Source organism: Dermatophagoides pteronyssinus, unplaced genomic scaffold (assembly GCF_027571235.1).
Source record: "Dermatophagoides pteronyssinus isolate colony J.1.1.1.1 unplaced genomic scaffold, Derpt_VIB-CSIC_2022.12 sq0021, whole genome shotgun sequence".
Taxonomy (NCBI): domain Eukaryota; kingdom Metazoa; phylum Arthropoda; class Arachnida; order Sarcoptiformes; family Pyroglyphidae; genus Dermatophagoides; species Dermatophagoides pteronyssinus.
The window spans coordinates 415797-440912 of NW_027461545.1; the positions used below are offsets into that span (position 1 = coordinate 415797).

Sequence of the window (25116 nt, forward strand, 5' to 3'; positions counted from 1 at the left end):
TCATTTCGTTTCATTCATTAAATATATAATTCATAAGTAAAATAAAATAAATGTGGATAATTAAAATCTTTTTCATTTTATAAAGTTTATTTATTTTTAAAAAAACAAGGAAATCGAAAAAAATCAGCTCAACATTCGTTATATTTAATCAACATTCGAGTCCTATACTATATGAACGGCATCATTTGATTGTCAAAAAAAACGGGCGTTGTTGTCATTTTTCTGTGTTGTGAAAGTTTCTCGTGTGTTTATTATTTGCTCAATTTTTTTTTGTTTGTAAAAGAATTATTCCAAAATCAAAACAACAATGGCCAAAAATACGATAAGCAGCCAATTTCGTAAGATTGATGTTGATCAATTTTGTGAAGATGTTTTCAAAGAAGAAGATCAATTGGATCAAACTAGTCCGGCCGGTTTGAATGTTGATGAAAAAGAAATTAGCAATCTAATCAATTCGGGTAAATTAAAAGAAGCATTAAAATTAGTATTGAATTCATCACCAATTGGAACCAAAAGTCAACATTTACGTGATGCAAATTTTCAATTAGTATTAAAAGTATTATTATCGGTAAAAATTTCTGAAATTGAATCAATTTGTATGGAACTGAATTTTGATGAAATCGATATACTAATGAAATATATTTATCGTGGTTTTGAATTACCATCCGATAATTCAAGTGCACATTTATTAGTATGGCATGATAAAGCATTTCAAAAAGGTGGTGTTGGTTCTATTATTCGTGTATTAACTGATCGACGACGTGTTTAAACATGTATGAATTCTATAAATATATGTCCATCCCATCTAATGAAGCAATGAGAAATCTTTTTTTTTTCAAAAGAAGAATATTCCTGAAAAACCAATAAAAATTACCTTATTATTATTAAGATTTATTTTTTTCTGGCAAGGATGTATAATTTATATATTGGTATGAGAATGTGAATAAAATCAAATAAGTAAAAAATACAAAAATATTATTATTATGTTTTTTATAAGTCGATTAAAGGGTTTGCTGTTATGTGTGTTTGCTTGCGTTAAAAGTTGATGAGAAGTTTTACAAAAAACAAAAAATTTAAGATTTGGGTTTGCAATAAAGTTAAAAAGTAATTAGAAAACGATGATGAATAGAAAACAAGGAATGATGAAAAATCTGTCTGTTGTTTCTTATCAAATAAATTATTTTATATTAATGGTCTGCCGGCTGATTGTTGATGTTTGTGTAGTCGATGATGATGATGATGATAAGATAAATGAATCGACAGGTCAAAAACGAAAGCAAATTGTTAAATATCATCCAATGGTCGAATGTTGGCTACACCAAAAAATACACTAAAGTTGGATAGAAAAAAAGAAAAAATTATATTTGAAAAAAAAGTTCAAGAAAAGAAAAGAAAACCATCATTACCTATCGGAATATTTATTTCGAATCGATTCCTGTTGTCTATTGTTTACAGGTTTTATCAATTGATTTAAACGTTTGGCTAATTCAATTAAATCTTGTTCACGATAACCAGTATAAAAATCTAATGTTTTATTCTAAAAAAATTACAACAACAACAAAGGGTTAAATTAAAAACTTTGCATTTTTAAAAATTGTTTTTTTCAATTTGTATACTCTTACCCATTGTAAATGTTTCATACGTAATGCTAATAATAATGATGCGGCAGCCATTTTTGAATCTAATTCATCAATAAATGTATAATCCATTAATGATGTTTCTAGTATAAAACGACTTAATGTTAATGTTTCTAATGTTTGTGATGAAACACGTGCAAAACGACGTAAAAAACTATATGATAATGGATAATTTAGATTAAATTGTAATACTTGTAGTATTTCTATTTCCATTTTTATAATATCATCACGAACATATGAATTATCGGTAATGTAAAGAAAATCTTCTATTATTGGATAGATTCTTTCCTGTAGAAGTGTGAATATGAAAAATTGATTAGAATTTTTTATCGTTTGAAAACAAAACAAAAAAAAAAAAAGACATACATCACATTTAGCAGCAATAAACATTGAAACAATACCAAGTAATTGTAAACGTGTACGTTTTATCTGTGATAACATTAGAAAATGATCCATAATCTTTATAGCATGATATAATGTTTCATGATTTAATTCAAATGTTTGTTGTACTTCAACCAACCAATCGATTAATATTGTACGCATCCTAGATGATATTTCTTTTTGTTGATGCATATATTTTACACAACGAGTTGTTTGTTCTTTTTCACGTAAATATTCAAATATTTCGAATGCATAAATTGGTTCGGAATTTATATTTTCCAATTGTGTACGATCATAATCGATAATATCTGCTGGTAGATTTTTTGGTGGTTCATAATAATCTTTTGGATCGATTCGATGTTTTTTATCATCATCAGCAACAGTCTTCGATGGTTGCTGTTGTTTTTGAACATTTGGCTTTGTTGTCGCTGCTGTTGATGATTTTTGTCCAATTGCATTACGATTTTTAACTGCTTTGATTGGCAAGTTTTTCGCTACTTCATTTTGTTGTTTTTTATTATTATTATTAATCATCAACGGTTTTAATGGTAAATCATTTTTCTGTGATATTTTTATATTCTTGATTTTGGTTTCGATCGTTCTGGTTGGATCGTATGCATTTTCATCATTTTTGATTGCCGCACCACCAGCAACACCAAAATTTTTCTTTTTTTTCTGCAATAAATTCGGTGGTGAATCACGGCCACGTTTCAATAATTTTGGATCATTTTTCGGTAATGAATTCTTTAATAGGCCATCCATTTGACCAACAACACCACCGCAACGAATATTTACCACATTAGCTGCTAATGGTCTTTTTTGAGCTTCCATATTTTTTTTTGTTTGTTTGTTTAAAGCCAAAATAAAATGAATGTAGATTCTAAAAAACAAAAGATAAAAAATGGATTAAATGATGATGATTTGAAGAATTTTAAAAGGCTTCTGATGTTTGTTTAAAAACACAAAATAATCATGATCCAAAAAAAGAAATAAACGATTAAACCAGAACGATCGAAGTTCAGAGTTGAATATGATATCTCGGTAAACGAGTGAGTGAAAAAAAATCGTTTGAAAATCGACTTGGTTGGTGTTAAATGCCAAACTTTTAGTCAGTCAGTCAGTGTCAAACGGTCTTCTCTCTCTTTCACTTTCGTGCATTTTGAAAAGTGCGCCCTCATATTTTTTCTGTGCGCACACAGTGTTGATCGTCGTCCATTTAAATTCATCAACCAATCATATTTCGTGTTTTTATAACGAATTTTTTTTAAATGTCCTTACCTTTGTTGTGTGTGTGTTGTGTGTTTGTGTGTCTGTTATCGATGAGTGTGTAATGTGCGCGCGCTTAACTTTTAAACAAAAATCTATTTATTTAAAAAAAAATAACACAAAAAAACTTATAAAATCTTTTTTAATCTTTTTTGATTTATAAAATTTTTTTGATTTTAAAAATTATTTTAACGAAATCGGTTTCGATTGTTTGGTATTCGAAAATTTGATTTGATTTAAATTGAATTAGGAAGAAAAATTGTGATCCATTCAAATAAAACGTTATCGAATTGCGCAGCAATTTTTTCAATAATGTTGTTTACATCACATGATAACACGAGGCACTGCAGTTTTGATTGACTTTTTTGAGTTTCCAATGTAAATCGTCGACATCATCGACATTCTTTTATCACAGGTTTTTTTTTCTTTCTCCTCCAAATATTAGGTTGATCTTAAATTTTAGCAGAATTTTTCTTCCAAAACAAAAAAACAATGTCATTATTATTAAAAGTAGCTGAATATGTAACACCAGTACTAAAAGAATCTAGATTTAAAGAAACTGGTGTACTGACACCCGATGAATTTGTTTTAGCTGGTGATTATTTAGTTCATCATTGTCCAACATGGCAATGGCAAACAGGTGATAAAACTAAACTGAAATCATATTTACCATCGAATAAACAATTTCTTATTACACGACAAGGTTTGTTTTAACACTTTTTGTCTGTTTTTAATTGATTTTCATTAATTTTTTTCTGTTTTTCCATTTTAGTACATTGCTCGAAACGTTATAAAGATTTAGAATCGATAAAATTTCAGGAACAAATTATTGATGAAAATGATTCGGAAGGTGGTTGGGTTGATGCACATGTTAATGATTCGAATAATGTACAAAACAATGATGACGACGATGATGATGATATTGTTTTGGGTGTTGAAGTTACCGAAGATAATGAATTAATTGATCAGGTTCGTGATTTGAAAATGGTTGCGGAAAATGATGACGAAAAAGACGATGGCGATGATGATGATAGTGAAGCCGAGGATATTGAAGCTTATATGAATCGTAAAGATGTTTCGGATGAAAATGATAAATGTGTTGCTGATCTTTTGAAAATACAACGCCAACAACAAGAATTTGAAAAATCAAAGAATTCAAATTCAAAAAATAATAATAATCGAAATGTGATTCAAACCCGTACATATGATCTTTATATAACATATGATAAATATTATCAAACACCACGTTTATGGTTATCCGGTTTTGATGAATATCTACAACCATTATCAATTGAACAAATGTATGAAGATATTAGCCAAGATCATGCAAAAAAAACTGTTACAATGGAATGGCATCCAAATATTCCGGGTATGATGGCTTCGGTTCATCCTTGCAGGTTTGTAAAATCAATCAATGATCAATCAATCAATCTTATCGATTATTTCAAATTTTCCTTTTTTTGATAAAAAAAACATAATAGACATGCTGAAATGATGAAAAAAATAATGACAACAATGGAAGAAAATGAAAAACAATTAGATGTGGATCGTTATTTAATTGTATTTTTAAAATTTGTACAATCAGTTATACCAACAATACAATATGATTATACACAAAATGTTTGTATGTAAATCTTGAAAAAAAGCCAACCGAAACAAGCAAAACCGAAATTTATGGAAATTTTCTTAAATTATAAAAAAAAATTATTAAAAATTAATCAATTTTTTTCTTTAAAAAATTCCTTTACCAACCATGAATGTATGTCATTTTAGGAATTTTTTGCCGTAAACATTCTTTTTTCGTTTTGAAAATTTGATTTTTCTTTATTTTCTTCTTCACGTTGTGTGTGATCAATCTTTATTCAAATCCATGCATTCGATTGATTGATTGATTTGATAGATTCTCACGATCCGATTTTTTTTTCTTCGATCATCATCATCGTTTATGGAGCCTGTCTTTTGCATTAAAGAAAAATCCAGTTTTGTCACCACCACCACCATCAGCAAACTTTACCCATTATCACCATTCAAATGATGATCATAACCAGAACAAATAAAAAAAAAGAATGAAGAAAAATCCATTATAATCGATCAAATCAAATCGATCGATTGATTGATTGAATGACATAAATACCAAGAAACAAAACAAAATGAAATTGAAAAAAAAAGAAAGAAAGAAAATCTTTGATCATCTTTTTTTCTGAAATTAAAATGAATGGGTGGAGAATTTCATTTATTTATTTAACCAAAAAAACCAGGTTCAATCTAACCACATTGAACAAGCATAACCATTTTAAAATCACTTTTGGTCTTTTAATCATGGATGGATACAGAGAAACGCTGTCGATAATGATGATGATGATGATAATAAAATGAATTTTTGGGTTTTTTCTTCGTTTGTTTAATTGTCAAATGGACAATTGGAAAAAGAAGAAGGGATTTTCGGGAGGAAAAAAAGGATATTTCCATTTTGGAAAATGTAAATTTGATTCAATTATATCACCGATCTAATTTTAGATTTTCTTTTTTATTTTTGTTCATTTTTGGTGTATGGTAACAAACAAACAAACATTTGGATAATAACCGAATGACCATATAGATAGATTTATTTGATTTTTTTACGACGACAACGATGGGATGGATCGTTTGATTCGGTCTATCAGGAATGAATTTTTGTTCGTTTTTGATATGGCGATCCATTGTTTTTTGGTTCACATTTAGTTTAAATAGCCAACAAGCAAAACCATAATGGTAAACTGATTTGTTTAGGCTATTTTTTTTCTGTTGTTGTTGTCAAATTGAATAACCGAAATGAAAAAGAAAAGAAAACACAACAGAAAATTCATTCAACCATTTGGTTTCATATATAGGGATATTATTTACATAAACAGTGATTGTTGTTGGTCGTTTAAATAATAATATTTATTTATTTATAAAAATAGTTTTTTTCTCCCCTTCCATTTGGTAAAATAAATAAATATAGGCGCGTAGGTGTTATGAAATTGTCAAATTTTGTTTTTCATGTTGTTGGACAATGGTTAGTCGGGGAATAATAATAATGTTTGATTGTTCAGGATGAACAAATCAGAACAATATTAATATAGATGATATTAATAAACAAGAAAAAAAAGAGTGAGTGGGAGCTGAGAATATTATTAGTAATTTTATTTTAATAATGAATTTTTTACAGTGAGAGCGATCCATTTCTATCGACAAACAAAATAAAAATTATAAAAAAAATTAAAAATTTTGTTTTTTTTTGAAAATTTTAAAAAATTCACTAAATTTCATAATCAACCTAACCTCACTCGACTATGAATCACAGTCATAGTCATCAACCTAACCTCACTCGACTATGAATCATAGTCATAGTCATCAACCTAACCTCACTCGACTATGAATCATAGTCATTACCTAACCTAATCTAACTCAACTCAAAATCATTTTTTTTCCATAATCCAACAATTTTGTAGAGATAATCCCAAAAATCTTTCAAAAACAATCGTTATTTAATATATTGATTTGCTTTCAGTAAAAAAAAAAACAAAAACAGCAAAAATTTCTTTCCGCATTTTTTCTCCCAATTATTCATTATCATCACCTTCAAAAAACAACAACGTTGAAACAAAAAAAGTTGACAATCAAAATCAAATTATGATAAGATTTTATCATCATCGTCGAAAACAAACCATTCGATTCAAAATTCATCATCATCATTATAATTTGTTTTAAATTTGTTTATGATCAGAACAAAAAAATCCTTCTATTTTCTTCTTTACCTTCCACTATTATTATCATCATCATTATAACAAGAGATTTTTTCTTCATCTTTATTTTTTGGCAACCAAACGCACACACACACGACAAACAACCCGAAGATGGTGTTGGTGGTGGTGGTAAAGAAGAAGAAGAAGAAAAAAACAGGATTTTGATCTTGAATATTACAACGGCGCCAATCATCATTTTATTTCATCAGGTAACCAATTCATAAGTGAAACATAGTGATTGAATCTAGGTCAATCACAGGTATAGGTCAAAAACTACCAACCAACCGACCGACCTATCGACTAAATATTTTGTTGTTTTTTATTATTATTTACCTGATTTGTCGTCCTGTTCTGATCATAGGGGGGGGGAAATATGGCGTCTTTTAAGGATACATGATGGTGGCACACATATGGAATATTTGGTCGATATTTTGATATAAACTTTACCTTTACCATACAGGTAAAGGTGATGTGTGTGTGTACCTAGATCGAATTTAAAAACGAAACGATTTTTTCGGGTTGTCATCGAAACAAACCAAACCAAACTTGATCAGTTGTTCTGGAATTTTGTTTTCTCTCATCTTTTTGCTTTGAAATTTGTCTCTTACATTTTTTTTCTCTTACGTTGAGATTACCTGAATTCAAACTGAACGGTATTTTTTTTGTAATGAATTTTTTCTGTGTTTCTTCGTTTTCATTTTTTCTTTTCTTCTTCGTTCTTTCGGTATGTGCTTGTTCGGTTCGGGTGAGAAAGATCTGAAGATTATGATGAGCGAGAAAGAGAGAGAAAAAAAATTAACATGTGAATATCTTTTTGGTTGAAAAAAATATTGGGTGTTAAGATTTTTGTTGTTGTTTTGTTTTGCGTTAAAGATTTGATCGGCTTCTGATTTATTTATCATTTCATTTCAATTCGGTTGTTGTTTGAAATTGTCATTTTTTTCAGAAAATCTTTTAATCAACTTTGTTGAACCAACTTTACAATTGCGATTCTGTCAACGATTTGAATGTTTGTGTGTGTGTTTTTCGAAAAAAAAAATTTATTCAGTGAATATCGATATAATCGATAGTGACGATGTTTATCGATTGTTTTGAATCGATAATCTCGATAATCTTGATTCGTGTTTGAATCGATAAATGAATAAATAATTTTGTTTCAAAAAAAAAATTTCATTTCCTAAATGATAAAATATTTTTTTTTGTCAAAACAAGTGTCATTTTCATTTGATTATTTGAAATTTTTTTTACAATTTTGCTAATTTCAAAAAAAATAGGTAAGTTTTATTTTAAACAAAACATTTTTAAAAATGTCAACCGAAAATCAAAACATTTTTTCACTGAATCAATCAATCCAAAACATTCATAATGTTTACCTGTCTGTCTATCGATGTCTATTTTTTTCATTTCCTTAAGATTTTTCAAAATCATTATCATCTTTGATTTTTGTTGTTTTGACTTGAAAACAATCAAAAAAAAATTCTCTCTCACTCTGATCATGTAACACAATTTTTGCTTGAATGAACACCATTTTCAAGAAAAAAAATGCTGATATCATTTTGATTATAATGATGATGATGATCGAAATGATCATCTCCATCATCTTGATCATCATCATGATGTCATTTCAAGTTTTATTCAGTGTCAAATCCAAAAGAAAAACAAAAAAAATGATTGAGTCGAGTTTTTGATGGAAGAAAATCCTATTGATTGATTGAAGAAGAAGAAGAAAATTGCTACTTTTTTGGCTGATGATATCACCTGTATGTCAATTTTTTTTGTCTTTTGGTTTTTTTTTGCTGATTTTCCAATGTTTTCAATCAATGATTTTCAAGGGTGAAAATAAATCAAATGAATGATAATCATTGAAAATGTTGTCAATAATTCATTTTTTTTTTTTTTTTGCTTTGTTTTTGGCTTTGTTACATAACATTTCCTATATGATTAACTCTTACGAATAACTGTGACACCTGTAAATACGAAGAAAATATATTTTTTTTTTTTTTGGCGAACAAAAAATGATTGAAAAAATACCTGTGTGATTGTCACCCTTGTGATGATTATGTGTTCAGGTAATTTTTTTTTTCATTGTTTTGGTTTTTTGGCCATCAATCAATCAATCAGAGGGATCTTTATCAGTTTTGCAACCAATGAATGAAATTTTGAATAATATTCTATTTCTACCCATTCTGGTCCATTGAGATTTGAAAATAAAATAAAATTATCATATCGTACAAAATTCAATTTTCTCCATTCGAAATTGATTTTCGATATTAATTTCTATTTTTAACCAATTTTTTTTTCTTTCATTCTTTCATTTCATAATTTCCATTTTCATAAATGTGATGATTGTTCTTTTAGTTTGTTCTTTCGATTCAATTCATTTCGATTCAAAAAGAATATAATAGATTTTTGTTGTTGTCGTTGTTCACTGCTTCTGGATAATAATAATCATCCAACCGTTGATTATTATCCGATGTTTTTTGTTCCTGATGATAATTTATTTTCTTTGAACATCCAAAAGGATTTTTTTTAACGATTCGCTCGTTCGATGTGCCAATGATGATCAACTTAAAGAGTTTTCTTATAGATCAGGCAAAAGGAAAATTCTTCAATTGACCAACATTTTCATTTCGGTCATTTGACCGACTTCAATTGATAACAACCAACCAACCAAAAATTGATCATTTTTGTTTCAAAAATTTAAGGGAAATAAAAAAGATTTCCAATACAGTTTTCTGTCCGGTTGGTTTCAATTGTGTGTGTGTGCTGGATTGACCGATAAAAATTTCTTTCAAAAAATTAAAAAAAAATTTCTTTTTAACCATTATCATCATCATTATCATCGTCAATGACGATAACGATGATTATCTTCGGGTAATTTTTCCATTATTCTTTTCTTCTGGTGGTCAGATGATCATCATAATAATTACATCCTAATATGGTCCTTATAAGGATGTGATTGTAATGGTGGTGGTGGTGGCCGATGATGATGAATACAGAAAAAATCATTATCGTTTTTCATTTCAAAGAAAAAAATCATTTTGTTGTCAATTCGAATGTGGTTTTACGTTTTTCGGTAATTTGTAATTGCTTATTGGTCATCATCATCATTTTCATATCATTTCTATTGACCATTCATTCATTGTCCATCGATTAAATTCAATTCGTTTGAATTGAATTGAATTGAATTCAATCCAGGTTTTGTAAATTGAACAAGAAAAAAGAAAAAAGAAAAACTTATTTTGTTCTTCGATTTGGTCATTGTTGTTGTCCGCTGTTGTCTTGATCAGGCTAGAATCAGGTTGATTTTTTTTCAAATGAATCGACCAACTGACCGATCAAATTGTCAATGAAAATAGAGACGACGATGATAACGACAAATTATGATTATCCCTTTTAAATGTCTAAATGTTTATTTATTTATTTACCCCTTATCAAATCTTTATGAATAACCCTCATCTACCTACCTTTATTAGATACTAAATATTTGACCTGATTATCTTGGCTAAATGATGGTTTTTGGGTTTGTTTTTTTTAAATTTGATGACCGTATTTATTGGTGGTCTTGATCTCGATTCTTTGATTTCTTTCTCTCAATCACACACACAGGCATAAACTCTCTTTTTTCATCTTCATCTTTCACCTAGATTGATCATCATCATCATCATTTTCGGTTTATCAAATATAAATCAATGTCACCAATGTTTTTTTCTTCTTTTTGAAAAAAATATTGATTTTATAGGAGATTCGAGAATCAAAAATTCATTCAACCACAACACCAAACCAACCAACAAACGATTTATCTTTTCAAATATTTATCTATTTAGCCAAATCTTATTTTTTTAGACAAATTTCATTCACCTATTTCTACCTCAGTCTCTAAATGACAATTTCATTGTCAAATGGATAAAATGTTTTTCATTCATTCGCTTAATATTATTTTGAATGATGATGATTATAATTGTCATAACGATAATGATATTTTGCTTTCTTTCTTTCGTTATTTGGATATGTGAATCATTTAGATTGACAGATGAACCGTTTCGGAATTTTGTTTGTTTGTTATCATTGTTGTCACTTATGTAGAAAAAAATATTGCCTATTTTAACTGGGTGAAGAAGTAAAAAAAAAGAAGATACCCTGAAGTTAAGAAAAAAAAAGATCAAACTGATAAAGAAGACCTAGATTTTTTTTCTGTATTGGATGAAAATAGCCAAAATGTGCAATATTGATGATAAAGATGATAAAGTTTCTGATTGTCACATCTTTTCTATTGTGTTATACTATAGTGGAAAATGGAAATTTCATGATCGAATAATGTTTGAACCAAATTTTTTCAAAAATTATCTTTGAAACCGGCTTTTTCTGAATTTTACCCTGTTTTTTTTTTTGTCCACAGATTATAATGTTTAATTACGGAAAAATGTTGACGACAACGGCGACGGCGACGACATTAGCGATAACAACGTTTCGTACAACAAAATGGTCAATATTGACGACAATTCGTTCAATCATTTTTCTCTGTCTTATAACGGTAATCAATTTGTAATCAAGAGAAATTACTTTACTTTACTAAACTTTTTTACTTTTAAAACACACATAGGATATAATGGTAAAAGAAATCGATAGCAAATCTGATCTATTGGAAGAGGAAACAATATCAATACCTGCTGAACATCGTTCATTTCCTGATCAATATGATATGGATGATGATCATTTGAATAACCAAAATCAACATAATCAACAACATTCAAATGGTATACCAACTGTATTTATGAAAAATAAAAATTTCTATCAAAATAATAATATGAATAATAATAATAAATTACCATCAATGGATATAAATAATCAAAATGAATTATGGCCAATGGTACGGCCAGAATCATCAATGATTAAGGTAAGCAACTAAGCAACAATAACAACAAAGAAAAACTGATCAATCAGAAATCAGCAAATTCGAATCGATCGCTATTGATTTTTTTTTTTTTTTTTTTGTTTTCTGATCGATCGATTATTTCATTTCTGTATTCGTTTGTTTTTTAACCCGAAAAAAAATTGAAAAAAACAAAAATCAAACATCAATCTTTCATCATCGGAATAACTTGAATAAAATATTTTTTATTCAAGAAAAACAAACAAAAACAAAAAAATCAATCAATCGATTGATTGAAATGAAATGAAATGAAATGAAATTCTCTCTCTTCATTTATTATTCCGAAAAAAAGTGTGTGTGTTTACGAAACAAAAACAAAAAAAATTTAGGTCGAAAGGTAGTACATACACACAATTATAACGGTGTAGCGAAATATTTTCCTTCGTTCATTCGTCAATGAACGAAGGAAAAACATTGACCGACTAACTTGACTTGAATATAACCAAGCAGCAACACAGCAAACATTCCTTACATAATAATAATCGATTACCCGGTATATTTGTACTTGTTTGTTTGTATGTATGTGAATCCATCACACACACATATATCATCAAAAGAGATTTTGAAAAAATTTGTAAAATGCAAGTTTTCTACCATTCTTACCATTTGAGTTTTCGTTCTCTCTCTTGCTCACGCAATCTTGATGCTGTTTTGGTTGTGCGCGAATATTATTTGTATAAAATTAGCCCTGTTTAAACTTGAAAACTTCTGCTTCCAATATGCCTTCCTTTCATTTCATTTCCATTCCAGTTTTGACAAAAAATTTTTTTTTCTGCAGAAAAAAAAACACCAACGGTGTGTGTTTTATGAAGAAAAAAACAATGTAGGAAATCATTATTAATCATCATTTCATTGAAGAAAAATGTAGTTTTCTTCCGAGTATACGAGAGGGTATAGTTTACAAACGAGAAAAACAATTTGTAATTCATAATGATGATGATGATCACAATTGGTCATTTCTTCTTGATGATTTTTTGACGATAAAGGTGATGAATCTAACCCCAGAGAAAGACAATAGGTTGAACAAATAATAATGATGATAATCCTCTCTCTCTCTCTCTCTTCAATGATCTTTAATGGTTATGGAATGATGATGATGATACTGATCATCATCATGTCGTAGGTTGATCATTTCTTCAAACACTGACCATTCATTGCAATGATGAACGATGATCATTGATAATATGAATTTCGAAAATGTATGGAAAACACACAATCCACATGATTATATATGGATGGTTTGAAAAAGTTTTTTCGTTTTTTTGGGATGCTTTTTTTCATCTAAACCAAAAAAAAAAAATTGGATACTTTTTGGCTGGCCATCATTTGAACATCAGCAACAATAAACATTGTTATTATTGATTGTGATGGTCAACAGAAAGAAAGAAAGAAAAAAATAAAGGTCATCATAATCGTTATTTTCATTGGTATATGATTATGGTTTTATAATCGAAAGAATCGAGAGAAAAAAATGGAAAAGATTTTTGATCTGATCTGATTTCAATGATGATTTTTTTTTGACTTTTTAACCCGTCACTTGATTCTAAGTGACAAAAACTTCTTTTTTTGTTAAAAAAAAAATTAATTTTTTAATCGATCGATTTTTGACTAAACGGACAATTTTATCTAATAATTTTTTCATTTTGTTTCACCCCACAACTAGACAATCAATGTTAAATGTGAAAAAAATCAAATGAAAGTTAATATTGAATTTGATCGACCATTTAATGGTGTTATTTTTAGCAAAGGATATTATAGGTAGGTAACTATCAATATAATCATTATTACGATGGTGATTGTGATTATCGATTTTCTTTTTTGTATTTGACCGACTTTTTCTCATAATCGTTACCTTTGTTTCTCTACTTTTAGCGACCCAAAATGTATACATTTGCCTGCAGGTAAGGAATTTTCTTCGTCTATTAATCATGTTAACCTTGAATTTAATCCATGTTTTTTTCGTTGTTTTAATTTACCTTTAATTAATACCTGATATGGTGATTATTGATTGATGAAGGATCCGGAAAATTACAGGCAAATTTTGAAATCTATCTTGGATCATGTGGAATGGCAAGTAGTGAAAAAACAAATCTTCCAGCACCATCTTCATCATCACTGGGTTTATTTATTGAAAATACAATCATTATACAATATGATCCACAAGTACAAGAAATATGGGATCAAGCAAGAAAATTACGTTGTACTTGGTATGATTTTTATGAAAAATCAGTTACATTTCGTCCATTCAATGTTGATATGTTGGATGCGGTGACGGCAAATTTTTTGGGTGATAATATTCAATGTTGGATGCAAATACAAGTTGGTAAAGGACCATGGGCTAGTGAAGTTGCTGGGATTGTTAAAATCGGACAAACAATGACAATGGTATTGGCCATCAAAGATGAAGAAAATAAATTCGATATGTTGGTTCGAAATTGTATTGCACATGATGGTAAACATCAACCAATTCAATTGGTTGATGAATATGGTTGTATAGTACGGCCGAAAATTATGTCCAGATTTCAACGAGTGAAAAATTTCGGTCCATCCGCAACGGTTGTTTCATATGCATATTTCAAAGCATTTAAATTCCCGGATTCAATGAATGTACATTTTCAATGTGTCATACAAGTTTGTCGTCATGAATGTCCACCTGCTAATTGTGAAGGTGATGATTATGGTAACAACGGTGGTAATGGTAAAGATGATAATCGAAAATTTTTAAATCGTTTTGGTGAAATAGCTACGACAACCGTATCAACAATATCACATCATGCTAGTCAACAACAACCATTATTGCGTCCAAATCAATCGTTAACACTGAATGCAATTGGTGCTATGCCCAGATCGCTTAATCTAAACAAATTAAAACGAAAGAAAAAATCAATAAATTCCTATACAGATTATCAAGCTGATGATAATTTGGATACTGAAAAATTGAATACTTCAACCGATGTTAATACGGAAAAAATAATTAAAGTTGTTGCACCAGGTGATGTTGCTTTTTCGCTACCGCTGACCAATAATAATAATAATAACGGTAATGGTTATGGATCAATGGATAATTTCCTACCGATAACCGATGAAACAATTAATGATTCAACAAGTTTAATTTGTATACCTGCAACTGGTTTTATTATAAGTATTGTTTTATTTACATTACTTTTGATGATTACCTGTGCTGTTACAATTATATTAGTTATTCGTTTAAAAAATATAACATCATCTAATTTAATTAAAAAACAACAACAACAATGTTCAAAACAACATATTTGTAATGATAATTTACAACAACAACAACAACAACCACAACAATCGTTACCATATTATCTTACAATGAATGTTTCATAAATTTGATTGATTTTTCATTTTTCTATTTTTATTAATTATAAAAATTGTCGTTGAAAGCCAAATTATCATTGTAATTGATTTTCCGTAAATGATTATTATTTTTTTATTACTTTTTATAACTTTTATTTTTTATTTTTTGTATTTATCCTCACTATTACCATTTGTAATTCCACAGTAAAAAAATTGGCTACAAAAATTTTACAAAATTTCATTGATTATAATCTTTTTCTTTTACTATTTATTTTTATTATCATTTTTTTCTTTTTGTATTTAATTGATTATAATACTGATATTTTGATAAATAAATCATTTTATTTTCTTTAAAATCAATGGTTTCTTGTTGCTTCTTATTTCTCAGTTTTTTAGTCGACATTTTTTTCTGTTTTGTTTTTGCTTTTTTTTTGGTTGATTTGAAAAAATTTTTAAAATTTTTCAAATCAAAACTTGAACACGAGATGGCAGCCCGATCGTTTCAAATTTCAACGAAAATCGTTCCAATTGTCATCAATAGATGTCGTGTTTGATGATATTGTTTTCGAAATAATGTTCGAAAATGAAACTAAAATTTGGATTTTGAACTTTGAAATTTGATAACATTTTTCGATTTACTAAATAAAAAAATATTAATTATTGATAAGATAATCGATCGATCGAAATATCGACCGATCATTTTCAAAACCAAAAATCATCATTAATGTTTTTGTTTTTCAATTTTGAACGAGCAACAAACTTTTTCATCATTTTCTGGTGTTTTCGTTTTATGAAATTTTTCTCGAGTAAAACAACAACAAGGTGACAGTGGGAAAAAACAATGTCTACGACTAATGATCAACTGATTGACAATAAAAATGACAATCTTATTGATGATGATGATGAACATCCAAGAAAATTAATACCAAAATTATGTAGACAAATGTATAAACTTGGTTGGGTAACCGGTACTGGTGGTGGTATGTCTATACGGATGAATAATCAGGAAATTTATATTGCACCATCAGGTGTACAAAAAGAATGTCTGAAACCAGAACATTTATTCATCATTGATATTGATGGTAATGTTAAATGTTTACCAACAGCGAAAAAATTATGTTTAAAACAAAGTGAATGTACACCATTATTTTTAACTGCATATCGTCAACGTAATGCTGGTGCTGTTATACATAGTCATTCAATATCGGCAGTTTTAGCTACAATTATAACCGATGGTCGAGAATTTCGTGTTAGTCATCAAGAAATGATTAAAGGTATAAAACGTGGTTCAACCAATGAAAATTATCATTATAATCAAACATTAATCGTACCGATAATTGAAAATACACCATTCGAACGTGATTTAACTAAACAATTAGAAAAAGTAATGGAAGAATATCCGGATACAAATGCCGTATTGGTACGTCGTCATGGTGTTTATATTTGGGGTAGAACATGGAAACAAGCAAAAACAATGGCCGAATGTTATGATTATTTATTCAATTATGTTGTACAATTGAAACAATTTGGTATCGATCCGGTTATAAAATCAACAACAACAACAACAAATGGCTGTCAATAATGATGTTCAGATACTTTTGATTTTTTGCTTTCTGATTGATCGATCTAAATATTTACATAATGAAATTTTGAAAAACCGAACGACACCCAATCAAATATCTTTTGTTAAATTTTAGATAATTTTTTTTTTTGTTTTGTTTCAATGGGTTATATTTTGCTTGCCGACCAACATAATCTTGATTTTGATGATGTTCATTATGGGAACATCATTTTTTTAAAAAAATAAAAGAAAATCACCTGTTTTGACCCAATATATTGTTTGATCCGGTATTTTGTATGTTTGTTTGTTTGTGTTGTGTAATGATGAAATAAATACCTTTAAATAGCTACAAACAAGAACAAGATGAAAATCAATAACCAAAATGATATTCAAAATGCTAATGATATCTAAAAAAATGATTGATCATCATCAGGCTCTAAACATTTTTTTCTTTTGAATATTAAAATGATGTTGAAGGAAAACAAACAAACAAACAAATTGACTAAATGAAAAGAAGAAAAAAAAACAATCACGCGAATCAATTTACATCAACACACAAACACAAAAAAATCCTTATGTAACGCATATAAGAACCTAAATAAAGAATAAAACAAACAAACAAACAATAAGATTAAAACCTACGCCTACACACAATAATGATAAATTCAAAATCTTTCGAAAAAAAAATTGAAGAAAAAAATTTCGGTTCAAATCTTGAGGATTAAGATTTTTTTTCAAAGAAAATATTTAAAAATATCACATTTTTGCTTGTTTGTTTGTTTGTTAAATATTTGGTTCATTTCATCTGAATGATCATCATTCAAAACTACTGTGTGTGTGTGTGTGTGTGAATGAATTGATGATTATGATTTTTTTTTCGATGAAATCTTTTATGTTTCAAATGTGTGTAATGTACAATATGGTATCGGGTTACTAAAAAAAATAATATTTTTTTTTTTTGTTTCCTTTTCATTCGATGACGATGATGATGATTTTGACATAGAAAAATCAACACTGAATGGTACAGATTGGGTTTTTTTTTTGTTCAAAAGAACAAAACGAAAAAAAAAATTAAAGGATGATGATTTTTGATTTTTGACTGTTCGATGATAATGATCTTTTTTCTTTTTGATGTTTGTTTGTCTCGTTTATTCATCATTGTTTGTATCATTCTGATCATCATCTTGATAATGAAAATCCAAAAAATTGAATGGATAATCTTTCGTTTGAATTGTTCCATCATTTTGTATCCCATTTGATGATGATATCCGACCTACCTACAATGATGATGATTATCATCATCAAACATTGATTTTCTTTGTTTTTTTTTCGAACTAATTTGCCAATGAAGATCACGTTTGCTTTTCGGTAATTAACGATAATTATCCATTGAAAATTAACAACAACCAAAAAAAAAAAAACATCTGGTTAATCTGTTTAATTTGATCCAAATTTTCCAAAAAAAAAACCGAAAATGACCAAATCTGATGATTTTTTTATTTATCATCCATTCAGTTCAGTTCAGTTAAGCCATAAATAGATTTTTTATTTCACTGCAAACCAAATGATGAAAAAAAATCATTGTAAAATTGTCTCCACACACAGGTAAGGTATATATTTTGTAGCTATATTCACCTTGTTTATTTTTCCATGTTCTTTTCTCTACTTGGCGCCATTCTTCTTGTTTGTTAACCAACCAACAAAACGACAAAAAAGATGATGGGATAAATTCAATTGTTTTCGCTTCTCTCAATCCTGGATGAGAAAATGAAGAAAATCAACAAAAGAGTCTGACACAGAGACATAGTTTTTTTTTGGCCAAATCAGTTGGCTATCTTACCTAAATTTTTCTCTTTCTTTCTTTTTGTTGTCTATTTGTTTTCTCTATTTTGTTTTGTTGTTTTTTTTCTATTATCAGCATCGTTATCGGTCGAAATTGTCAGGTTGAAGGTACATTGCATTGGAAAACAACAACAAATCAACAACAACAATGTCTGAATGGTATTCGATGTCCGATGAAGAAATCAACTTGACCGATTCGATATTTTTTTTATGGTTATGATCATATCATGTGTTTTTGAGAGCTAAAGATAAAAAGAGAGAAAGATTTCTTCTTCTACTTTTTTTTCGGATTCTGTTCCAATATCACTTTCCAATCTTGATGATAATCTCATGAATGTCACCATTTTGATTTTTTCGGTTGATTTATCGATGATCACGATTAGTGGTGGATAACCGTTTGTTTGTTTTTTTTTTGTGTTTATTTTTTTTTTCTTCAAATATTCATTGATCAACTCTAAAAAAATTTCAATTATCAAATCGATCAAATCAAACCAGGAAAACAACAAAACCAAAAAATGAATTCTCTCAAAACGTTGTTCATTCCGACTTTGTTCGTTTCATTATCTGTAAGTAAATCTTTTTCATTTTCAAATTTTAAATTGTAAATCAAATTGATCAATTATCGATTAGGAATCGATTTGAAAAACAAAACAAAACAAAACAAAAACTATGTCGAACCTAATTCAATTTTTTTTCAAAATTATCCATGATGATTACACCATCAATCGATTATTGATGATGTTGATGATTAATCATTCGGTCCATTCAAAGTTTCTGTCTTTTGTTTTTTCATTTGTCGAAGTAATTTGTTAAATTTAGTAGCCGAAAAACAAAAACAAATGAAAACATCATCAATTTCTGATGATAAATCTGGGTTAATGAAAGTTTTTTCTTTTTTTCTTTCTGGTTTTCTCATCATCATCATCATCATCAATGGACAAACAAACAAACGAAAATTTCAGGTTCAAAACCTTGACCAATTTACCAATCCTGGTAATCATTATATCATTTGAAAATAAATGTATATAATTAGCATCCATGACATTTGTCCATTGACATCGTTTTTTTCATACTGGTCATTTCATTTAATACTGACCATTCATTTCATTTCATTCGTTGTTTGTTTGTTTGAATGTCAAATTATAATTAGATAATTCATATCGTTTGAATGAAATTAAGAAAATAAACATTTTTTTCTTCCATAAATAATGTTTACTTGGTAGCGGAAAAGCCTTTCAGGTAGATAAAATGAGAAAGACATTGAAAAAAAAGATGCACCAAGTAGACTCTTGACCGAAATATTCATCTCATAACAATATATATGATGTCCACCCTGAAAACGAAACGAAACATAATCATCGTTGACGATTATGGGCGTCATATTTTCATGTAATAAATTGGTAGATAGAAAACAACATTCAGGTAACCTAGAGAACAATTAAACAAATATCATATGGAATATGAATGAATGAATGAATGAATGAATGGACATTGAAAACCAGAAATAAAAAAGAAAAGACAGGTAAATATCATAATCATCCCGAATGAATGAATGAATGTTTTTATCGTGAATAGCTTCTCATCACCCGTTTATTTCTTTTATCCTATATGGAAACAAGAAAAGAAAAGAAAGAAAACAAAAAACCGATAATAATAATAATAAGATTATGTTTAGGTTATTTAAAGAAAAAAAAAATCTTAATCTTAATCATAAAGAATCATAAGAAAGAAAGAAGATGATGAGGTAAATGTGTCAAAATGTTGTTATTATCATGATGTTTTTTTTTCATTGAAATTGAAAATGTATCATCAATTGACTGGTTGGTTTATTAACACCTTTGTCATCTTTTATCAACAGAAAAAATGTCATCATCATCACTTGTACACGAATCATCGATCATATCATGATGACCGAATATAGATTTTTTTTTTTTTGAAATAAAAATAAAAAAAGAGATTATCGTGATTGATGATAACCGGGTAGAGCAGAAAAAAAATATAGATCAATTCCCGGCTACTTTTTTTTTCCCTGTCATCAAAGGCAACAAAATTATGTCAAAGTTTATAAAGTGATGATGATGAAAAAAAATTCACAAGTTTTTTTTCTGATCTTTTACAGAATTCCGAAAAAAAACATGACATCCATATTGACTCAATGATGATGATAATAATAACAATCGTGTCTGTGTGTGAAAATTTTTTTTTTCAAAATTAAAATTGACAAAAGGTGATAATGAGAAAAAGAAGAAGAAAAACCCATCGAAACATTCATTCAATCAAACAAACATTTCGAAGATGTTAACAAACAACAACAAACACTCAATGTCAATGTCATGATCAAAACAGAAAAAATGTAACACATTTTGATGATAATGATCAAAACAACATTCGATTGACACACATAATGAAACAAACAGAAAACACGACCAAATAAGATTGAATAGGAAGGTGAAAATTATCTTCTCAAAGGATTCTTCTTCATCATTATTATCAATTTTGTTAATATGATACATTCGATTGTTGATCGAATGTGTTTTCTTGTTTTCCAATCGGATATTCGAATGTAAATAATGTTTCTGTTTTAGTCGGCTGATTGATCGATTTGTGATTGATTGTGATTGGTTTTTTCTTGTTTTGTTTTTGTTTTTGACAACCAAGAATCTTTGTTTTTTCGATAATAATAATATTGTAAAATGATTAGGAGATTCACCCGCGAAAAAATATTGTTTTTTTTTTTCGTTGACTGTTTTTTGGTTAGCCAAATTTAATCTTGATTATCTCTTTGTTTTTGGTGAAACAATAATTTTCACCAAATGATCATCATCATGTCACATTGAATATATCCAGAAATTGTAATAAATTTTTTCGAAAAAAAATTTCTTCCTATTTTTTCGCTCTGTTTGGGAAAAGAAAAGAAAAGAAATGAAAAAAAGGGTCAGTTCCTTCTCTGTGTTTGTTTTTCCATACATTTTCCATCAATCACTTGCCATTGTTTTTTTTCCATCAAATAAACCACAGACACGGTAATTTCGTTTGTTTGATGGGATTTTTCTTTCCTTCTTCCTTATCATTTTCGGTGTTAACTTTATTTTTTATTTGTTTATTATCACCAACCACCAACCAACCAACCATCATCATATTTAATAGGTTATAATTGTTGACACAATCATTATCGATCACAATCATATCATTAAGAATAAAAATGGCCATCATCAACAACAACAACAACAACGACCAACAACAATACCATTATCATCATTTGCTCGTCGTCAACAACGACAAATTATTCAAGATTCATTTGGTTCGAATCCATATCTACCGGTAAGAGTAGGGGGGTTGAAATAGGCGAAACAAAAAATTCTTTGGAAATTTTTTTAAAAATTTTAATTTTATGATTTTTTTGTTTTTTATCTTTATTGTCCATTCCAAAATACTAATCATCATTCAAGATGAATGGAAAAGAAATGAATTTTTTATTACTTCGTAATGGTATGACAAGAATGATAACACCAACATCTTCTTATCATCAACATTCGAATATGAATTTACCATCTTCGTCATCATCATCAATAGTACAACAACAACGACCAACAATTTCATCGCAACAATTTCGATCGGATCAACACGTTGTCCAATATCAACAACAACAACCATCACAAATACCATCATTATCATCGAAACAATCATTATCATTAGCATCATCACCACCACAACATGCCGTATTTCAACCACCGCCACCAAATTTTAAACCAAATATTGCTATTGAAAATAATCTTGAATTTGATCTACAAAGCGATTCATCAAGTAAGTTTTATTATCATCATCATCATCAAATGATCATTGATGATCATCATCAGGATAATCAGGTCAAACAATAATAATAATAATTTTAACTAGATCGAATCGATCGATTCGATTGTTTGGTTTGGTTTTGTTCTGGTTGTTTGTTTTATTATTGTTTGATCTTTCCTGATGATTTTTGGTTTTTTATTTTCTACACACGCCTATTTTTATTTTTTTCTGTGTTTATTTCCAGGAGATAATAATGAACAATGGCCATCATCATCATTATCCGCATCGAACAATGATCAACCAAAAATTACATTTTTAGATGTTAAATGTGATAGAAATTCAATGAAAGTATCAATACATTTTGATAAACCATTTCATGGTGTTATATTTAGTAAAGGACATTATACCTATCGAAATTGTATATATCTAATGCCAAATAGTGGTGTAAAAAAATTATTTTTTGATATTTCTATTAATTCATGCGGTACGACTGGTAATGCACAAGGTACATTTTATAATGAAGATGTTGGCACTGATAATGGATTATATTTTGAAAATACAATCATTATACAATATGATCCACAAGTACAAGAAGCATGGGATCAAGCAAGACGTTTACGTTGTACATGGCATGATCAATATGAAAAAGCAGTTACATTTCGACCATTTCCAGTCGATATGTTGGATGTTGTACGTGCTGATTTTGCCGGTGATAATGTTGGTTGTTGGATGCAAATACAAGTTGGTAAAGGACCATGGGCTAGTGAAGTAGCTGGGATTGTTAAGATTGGTCAAACAATGACAATGGTATTAGCCATAAAAGATGAAGAAAGTAAATTCGATATGTTGGTTCGAAATTGTATTGCACATGATGGTAAACGTTCACCAATCGAATTAGTCGATGGAAATGGTTGTATAGTACGGCCAAAATTGATGACAAAATTTACAAAAATTAAAAATTTTGGATCCAGTGCTAGTGTTTTGGCTTATACACATTTTCAAGCATTTAAATTTCCTGATTCAATGGAAGTACATTTTCAATGTACAATACAGATTTGTCGTTTTCAATGTCCTGAACAATGTACAAAACAATCAAATACTGAAATAATTAATCTTTATAATGAAGATGGTGATAATAAACGTCGTAAACGTCGTGATTTAAATGAAATGATTATTACTGGAACATTAAAACAACAACAACAACCAACAACAGATGTTGATAAACAAACAAACGAAAAAGAAATCGGCCTTAACAAAGCAATACAAGTAGTATCACCACGTGATTTATCATTTCCATTGGAAATGAATCCAGAAAAAATGCCATTAATCGGCCATAATATAACCTCGGACGATAATGATCCACCAATGATTTTGGATCAATCATCGAATGTTGTATGCATAACAACATTCAGTTTAATTTTAGCATTAATTTTCCTGATAATTATTTGTTTTGTTTGTGCAATAATATTCATGATGATAATGATACGAAAAAAATCATCATCATCATCATCATCAAAACAATCATTTGACCATCATTTTCATCCATCATTTTTTCAAACTTATTTCCAGCGATAATTCCCGATTGATTCGATGATGATCCTTTCCCGAATGCCATTTATTTATTGTATTTTATAAACCAAATATTATTTTGCAAATTTATGAATAAAAAAATTGAAATTAACCAAAATATGCATGTTTTTCGGGTTGAATTTTTTTTTATTTCGATTTTAGAAAATACAAGTTGTTGTTTTTTTTGAGGAAATCAAAAATGAAAAAAATTATTAGATGATTTTACAATCTTCTACCACGACGACCACCTTTCCTTCGTGTACCACCATGTGGAATTGGTGTTACATCTTCGATACGACCGATTTTCATACCCGAACGTGCTAAAGCACGTAAAGCACTTTGTGCACCTGGTCCGGGTGTTTTGGTTTTAGTACCACCAGTGGCACGAAGTTTTACATGCAAAGCATTAATTCCTAATGATCGACATTTTTCCGCAACATCTTGAGCGGCCAACATAGCGGCATATGCACTTGATTCATCACGATCAGCTTTTACTTTCATACCACCAGTTACACGGGCAAATGTTTCACTAATTTAAAATAAAAACAATAAATTCAGAATTATATGATTCCTGAATGGCAAAAAACATACCTGCCCGATAAATCGGTTACATGAACAAAAGTATCGTTGAATGATGCATAAATATGAGCCACACCGAATACATTTTCACCATCCAATGCTTGTGGACCCAATTGAACATTTGGAGCTTCTTCCTTTGCTTTTCCTTTACGTTTCGACATTATTCTTGAAGAATTTTGATGATAAACAATTGAAAAAAATTCAAACAAAACAGTCAAACACAAACATACACACACACGGCGAAAAGAACGAACAGGAAACTTTGTAGCTAGCTGGAAGTGATGAAAACGTGTCAACAACACACATGCATGCTGGCATGAGCAGATTGTCAGCTATGCCCAACCCATAAAACAAATATCCATGCATGCTTGATAGTTACCAAAAAGGTGTGGCCTAAATTCAGACCCAAAAATTTCTATTTTAACCTAAATTGTTTGCTAATGCATAATAGATTCGAATTCAACAATT

General features: G+C 28.8%; 7 protein-coding genes and 1 long non-coding RNA gene across 15 annotated transcripts; 5 read left to right on the forward strand and 3 right to left on the reverse strand.

Moving 5' to 3' along the window:
- The first annotated feature begins 203 nt into the window (after positions 1-203).
- Positions 204-888, forward strand: Arpc5 (Actin-related protein 2/3 complex, subunit 5). Its single transcript, XM_027349512.2, has one exon. It carries the CDS (start codon positions 308-310, stop codon positions 767-769), a length of 462 nt encoding a protein of 153 aa, XP_027205313.1. The 5' UTR covers positions 204-307; the 3' UTR covers positions 770-888.
- Positions 889-958: 70 nt separating this feature from the next.
- Positions 959-3456, reverse strand: LOC113798923 (G2/mitotic-specific cyclin-B3-like). The gene is made up of 5 exons (XM_027349507.2): positions 3297-3456; positions 2004-2898; positions 1623-1925; positions 1407-1537; positions 959-1330 (listed from the first exon to the last, which is right to left on the reverse strand). Exons 2-5 carry the CDS (start codon positions 2847-2849, stop codon positions 1285-1287), a joined length of 1326 nt encoding a protein of 441 aa, XP_027205308.1. The 5' UTR covers positions 2850-2898; positions 3297-3456; the 3' UTR covers positions 959-1284.
- A 164-nt stretch (positions 3457-3620) lies between these two features.
- Atg3 (Autophagy-related protein 3) lies at positions 3621-5023 on the forward strand. The gene is made up of 3 exons (XM_027349510.2): positions 3621-3987; positions 4057-4681; positions 4766-5023. The coding sequence occupies exons 1-3, from the start codon at positions 3777-3779 to the stop codon at positions 4914-4916; spliced, it is 987 nt and encodes a 328-aa protein (XP_027205311.1). The 5' UTR covers positions 3621-3776; the 3' UTR covers positions 4917-5023.
- Positions 5024-7102: 2079 nt separating this feature from the next.
- On the forward strand, positions 7103-15542 carry LOC113798931 (uncharacterized). Of its 3 annotated transcripts, none has more exons than XM_075822936.1 (6): positions 7103-7260; positions 11451-11585; positions 11655-11948; positions 13648-13742; positions 13857-13885; positions 14002-15542. In XM_075822936.1, the coding sequence occupies exons 2-6, from the start codon at positions 11457-11459 to the stop codon at positions 15333-15335; spliced, it is 1881 nt and encodes a 626-aa protein (XP_075679051.1). In that variant the 5' UTR covers positions 7103-7260; positions 11451-11456; the 3' UTR covers positions 15336-15542. The 3 variants fall into 3 exon arrangements, with proteins under 3 accessions (XP_075679051.1, XP_075679050.1, XP_075679049.1); XM_075822935.1 differs by lacking the exon at positions 7103-7260 and adding an exon at positions 7963-8325 and having other exon boundaries at positions 14002-15541; XM_075822934.1 differs by lacking the exon at positions 7103-7260 and adding an exon at positions 8785-8811.
- A 418-nt stretch (positions 15543-15960) lies between these two features.
- Positions 15961-17139, forward strand: LOC113798933 (putative methylthioribulose-1-phosphate dehydratase). The gene has a single exon (XM_027349519.2). The coding sequence runs from the start codon at positions 16147-16149 to the stop codon at positions 16885-16887; it is 741 nt and encodes a 246-aa protein (XP_027205320.2). The 5' UTR covers positions 15961-16146; the 3' UTR covers positions 16888-17139.
- Positions 17140-18067: 928 nt separating this feature from the next.
- Positions 18068-24165, forward strand: LOC113798930 (uncharacterized). 6 transcript variants are annotated; one of them, XM_075822846.1, is made up of 5 exons: positions 18068-18234; positions 18785-19274; positions 21856-22029; positions 22158-22512; positions 22745-24165. In XM_075822846.1, exons 2-5 carry the CDS (start codon positions 19224-19226, stop codon positions 24073-24075), a joined length of 1911 nt encoding a protein of 636 aa, XP_075678961.1. In that variant the 5' UTR covers positions 18068-18234; positions 18785-19223; the 3' UTR covers positions 24076-24165. The 6 variants fall into 6 exon arrangements, with proteins under 6 accessions (XP_075678961.1, XP_075678964.1, XP_075678966.1 ...); XM_075822849.1 differs by lacking the exon at positions 18785-19274 and adding an exon at positions 18382-18471 and having other exon boundaries at positions 18070-18234; positions 22745-24164; XM_075822851.1 differs by lacking the exon at positions 18785-19274 and having other exon boundaries at positions 18070-18234; positions 22745-24164.
- On the reverse strand, positions 18305-18796 carry LOC142645757 (uncharacterized). The gene is made up of 3 exons (XR_012846813.1): positions 18707-18796; positions 18502-18621; positions 18305-18419 (listed from the first exon to the last, which is right to left on the reverse strand). It is a non-coding gene; the product is annotated as an uncharacterized LOC142645757 (long non-coding RNA).
- Positions 24166-24195: 30 nt separating the features above from the next.
- On the reverse strand, positions 24196-24926 carry LOC113798936 (small ribosomal subunit protein uS11A-like). Its single transcript, XM_027349524.2, has 2 exons — positions 24661-24926; positions 24196-24598 (listed from the first exon to the last, which is right to left on the reverse strand). The coding sequence occupies exons 1-2, from the start codon at positions 24807-24809 to the stop codon at positions 24292-24294; spliced, it is 456 nt and encodes a 151-aa protein (XP_027205325.1). The 5' UTR covers positions 24810-24926; the 3' UTR covers positions 24196-24291.
- Positions 24927-25116: the final 190 nt, after the last annotated feature.

Coding starts and splice junctions, on each gene's coding strand:
- Arpc5 (XM_027349512.2), top strand. CDS start 308: ATGGCCAAAAATACGATAAGCAGCCAATTTCGTAAGATTGATGTTGAT.
- LOC113798923 (XM_027349507.2), bottom strand. CDS start 2,849: ATGGAAGCTCAAAAAAGACCATTAGCAGCTAATGTGGTAAATATTCGT. Junction 1,538..1,622: donor GTATGAAACATTTACAATGG/GTAAGAGTATAC, acceptor TAATTTTTTTAG/AATAAAACATTAGATTTTTA. Junction 1,331..1,406: donor CGAAATAAATATTCCGATAG/GTAATGATGGTT, acceptor ATCCAACTTTAG/TGTATTTTTTGGTGTAGCCA.
- Atg3 (XM_027349510.2), top strand. CDS start 3,777: ATGTCATTATTATTAAAAGTAGCTGAATATGTAACACCAGTACTAAAA. Junction 3,988..4,056: donor ATTTCTTATTACACGACAAG/GTTTGTTTTAAC, acceptor TTTCCATTTTAG/TACATTGCTCGAAACGTTAT. Junction 4,682..4,765: donor GCTTCGGTTCATCCTTGCAG/GTTTGTAAAATC, acceptor AAAACATAATAG/ACATGCTGAAATGATGAAAA.
- LOC113798931 (XM_075822934.1), top strand. Junction 11,586..11,654: donor TTTTTCTCTGTCTTATAACG/GTAATCAATTTG, acceptor AAACACACATAG/GATATAATGGTAAAAGAAAT. Junction 11,949..13,647: donor CAGAATCATCAATGATTAAG/GTAAGCAACTAA, acceptor CCCCACAACTAG/ACAATCAATGTTAAATGTGA.
- LOC113798933 (XM_027349519.2), top strand. CDS start 16,147: ATGTCTACGACTAATGATCAACTGATTGACAATAAAAATGACAATCTT.
- LOC113798930 (XM_075822846.1), top strand. CDS start 19,224: ATGAATTCTCTCAAAACGTTGTTCATTCCGACTTTGTTCGTTTCATTA. Junction 19,275..21,855: donor CTTTGTTCGTTTCATTATCT/GTAAGTAAATCT, acceptor CATATTTAATAG/GTTATAATTGTTGACACAAT. Junction 22,513..22,744: donor TCTACAAAGCGATTCATCAA/GTAAGTTTTATT, acceptor GTTTATTTCCAG/GAGATAATAATGAACAATGG.
- LOC113798936 (XM_027349524.2), bottom strand. CDS start 24,809: ATGTCGAAACGTAAAGGAAAAGCAAAGGAAGAAGCTCCAAATGTTCAA. Junction 24,599..24,660: donor GTAACCGATTTATCGGGCAG/GTATGTTTTTTG, acceptor ATTTTAAATTAG/TGAAACATTTGCCCGTGTAA.